Genomic DNA, 2,302 nt, shown 5'->3' on the forward strand with positions numbered 1-2,302 from the left:
GTTAAATTACGATAGATTGAGATTCAAAGATGTTATATTTTGGCACTTCTCCAAGCTCATTCCAATGTTCTTAGCTCCATCTGCACCAAGGTTATTATACCTATGAAAATAATAAATAATGAATGTGTTGAAAATAATGAAAATAAAATAGAAAAGTAATTAATAAATGGGTTAATAATGAATGATTTTGCTAAACATATTAAAAAGTGCTTATTTATTTATTTTGATGCAATTAATTGGAATAATTGTTTCAATTCGTAAACAAATAAATTTAGATGCACAAAAAAAATTAAACAAAAAAATCAAAAAACAATTTATGAGCTGTGAATCAATCAATCAATCAATTAATTCTCCAAACCCATTTGTTTTAAGTTTCAATTTCACAAATGTATTAATTAAAACAAACTAAATAAATTGATAGTTAGTTAAATTACTCTAAATTGAGATTCAAAGATGTTATATTTTGGCACTTCTCCAAGCTCATTCCAATATTCTTAGCTCCATCTGCACCAAAGTTATTACCCCTATGAAAATAATAAATAATGAATGTGTTGAAAATAATGAAAATAAAATAGAAAAGTAATTAATAAATGGGTTAATAATGAATGATTTTGCTAAACATATTAAAAAGTGCTTATTTATTTATTTTGATGCAATTAATTGGAATAATTGTTTCAATTCGTAAACAAATAAATTTAGATGCACAAAAAAAATTAAACAAAAAAATCAAAAAACAATTTATGAGCTGTGAATCAATCAATCAATCAATTAATTCTCCAAACCCATTTGTTTTAAGTTTCAATTTCACAAATGTATTAATTAAAACAAACTAAATAAATTGATAGTTAGTTAAATTACTCTAAATTGAGATTCAAAGATGTTATATTTTGGCACTTCTCCAAGCTCATTCCAATGTTCTTAGCTCCATCTGCACCAAGGTGATTACGCCTATGAAAATAATAAATAATGAATGTGTTGAAAATAATGAAAATAAAATAGAAAAGTAATTAATAAATGGGTTAATAATGAATGATTTTGCTAAACATATTAAAAAGTGCTTATTTATTTATTTTGATGCAATTAATTGGAATAATTGTTTCAATTCGTAAACAAATAAATTTAGATGCACAAAAAAAATTAAACAAAAAAATCAAAAAACAATTTATGAGCTGTGAATCAATCAATCAATCAATTAATTCTCCAAACCCATTTGTTTTAAGTTTCAATTTCACAAATGTATTAATTAAAACAAACTAAATAAATTGATAGTTAGTTAAATTACTCTAAATTGAGATTCAAAGATGTTATATTTTGGCTCTTCTCCAAGCTCATTCCAATGTTCTTAGCTCCATCTGCACCAAGGTCATTACGCCTATGAAAATAATAAATAATGAATGTGTTGAAAATAATGAAAATAAAATAGAAAAATAATTTATAAATGGGTTAATAATGAATGATTTTGCTAAACATATTAAAAAGTGCTTATTTATTTTGAAATTTATTATGATATAATTTCAATTTACAGGTTAATAAAATAAGAATTGTCAAATAAAAAATCCTAAAATATAAATACTGTATAAATTTTATTTAAGTCTAAAAAAGAGAATTTATACTTTATTAATTTATTTTCATATTATTTAGGGGAGAAAATATCAATTAATAAATAAAATATATGAACAACTGATGCTATTTATATCATTTATATTATTGAATAATTTGTAAAAATGAAAATTTTTTTTATTTAAAATCAATAAATAATAATATTAATACCCGAAATCAAGATCTAAGTGATGAACAATCCTCTTTGCTATACATTCTTTTATTTTAGAGAGATTTCTGTAATCCTTAAATTTATACTCATCTAATCTGACTTCACTTTGTTTGCATGTATAGTTAAATTTAACAAAAGATTGTCTGAATTTTGTAATCATCAAATTAGATTCAGTAAGATCCAATTTGTTCTCTACTGCACAAATGAACTAATTTTCTAGTTTTAGTCTTAATTCATTTAATTGTTTAGTTAGCTCAAATGAATCGATTCTATTCTAAGATATTTAATCAAGCATTTTAACAATGATATAGTTAATATCTTAATATAAAACATTTTTGCTTATATATTTTGCTAGTTCTCCATTTCTGATAGATTTACAATCTTCATACTCGAGAAACTTTCCAAGGGTTAATTCAAGAAGAATTACTCCTAAGCCATAAATATCATACTTTAAATAAAAATTCAATTAAAAATAAGTAAATAAATAATAAAATAATTTAATAAATTTACTTTGATATTGAAGGAGCCATT

General features: G+C 22.3%; 1 protein-coding gene across 1 annotated transcript in view; it reads right to left on the reverse strand. All coding sequences in view use genetic code 6, as the record gives it.

Annotated features, from left to right (window-relative positions):
• Positions 1–434: 434 nt before the first annotated feature.
• TTHERM_01717400 (kinase domain protein) overlaps positions 435–2,302 on the reverse strand; it is a gene marked incomplete at both ends in the record, with an annotated part of 2,171 nt that continues 303 nt past the window's right edge. Inside the window, 5 exons of the mRNA XM_001027727.3 lie at positions 435–524; positions 859–948; positions 1,283–1,372; positions 1,771–2,219; positions 2,282–2,302. The exon at positions 2,282–2,302 is cut by the window's right edge and continues 303 nt beyond it. Of these exons, the coding sequence (XP_001027727.3) occupies positions 435–524; positions 859–948; positions 1,283–1,372; positions 1,771–2,219; positions 2,282–2,302 (740 nt within the window). The remainder of the gene's footprint in view (positions 525–858; positions 949–1,282; positions 1,373–1,770; positions 2,220–2,281) is intronic.

The sequence above is a fragment of the Tetrahymena thermophila genome, assembly GCF_000189635.1.
Source record: "Tetrahymena thermophila SB210 genomic scaffold scf_8253845, whole genome shotgun sequence".
NCBI lineage: Eukaryota > Ciliophora > Oligohymenophorea > Hymenostomatida > Tetrahymenidae > Tetrahymena > Tetrahymena thermophila.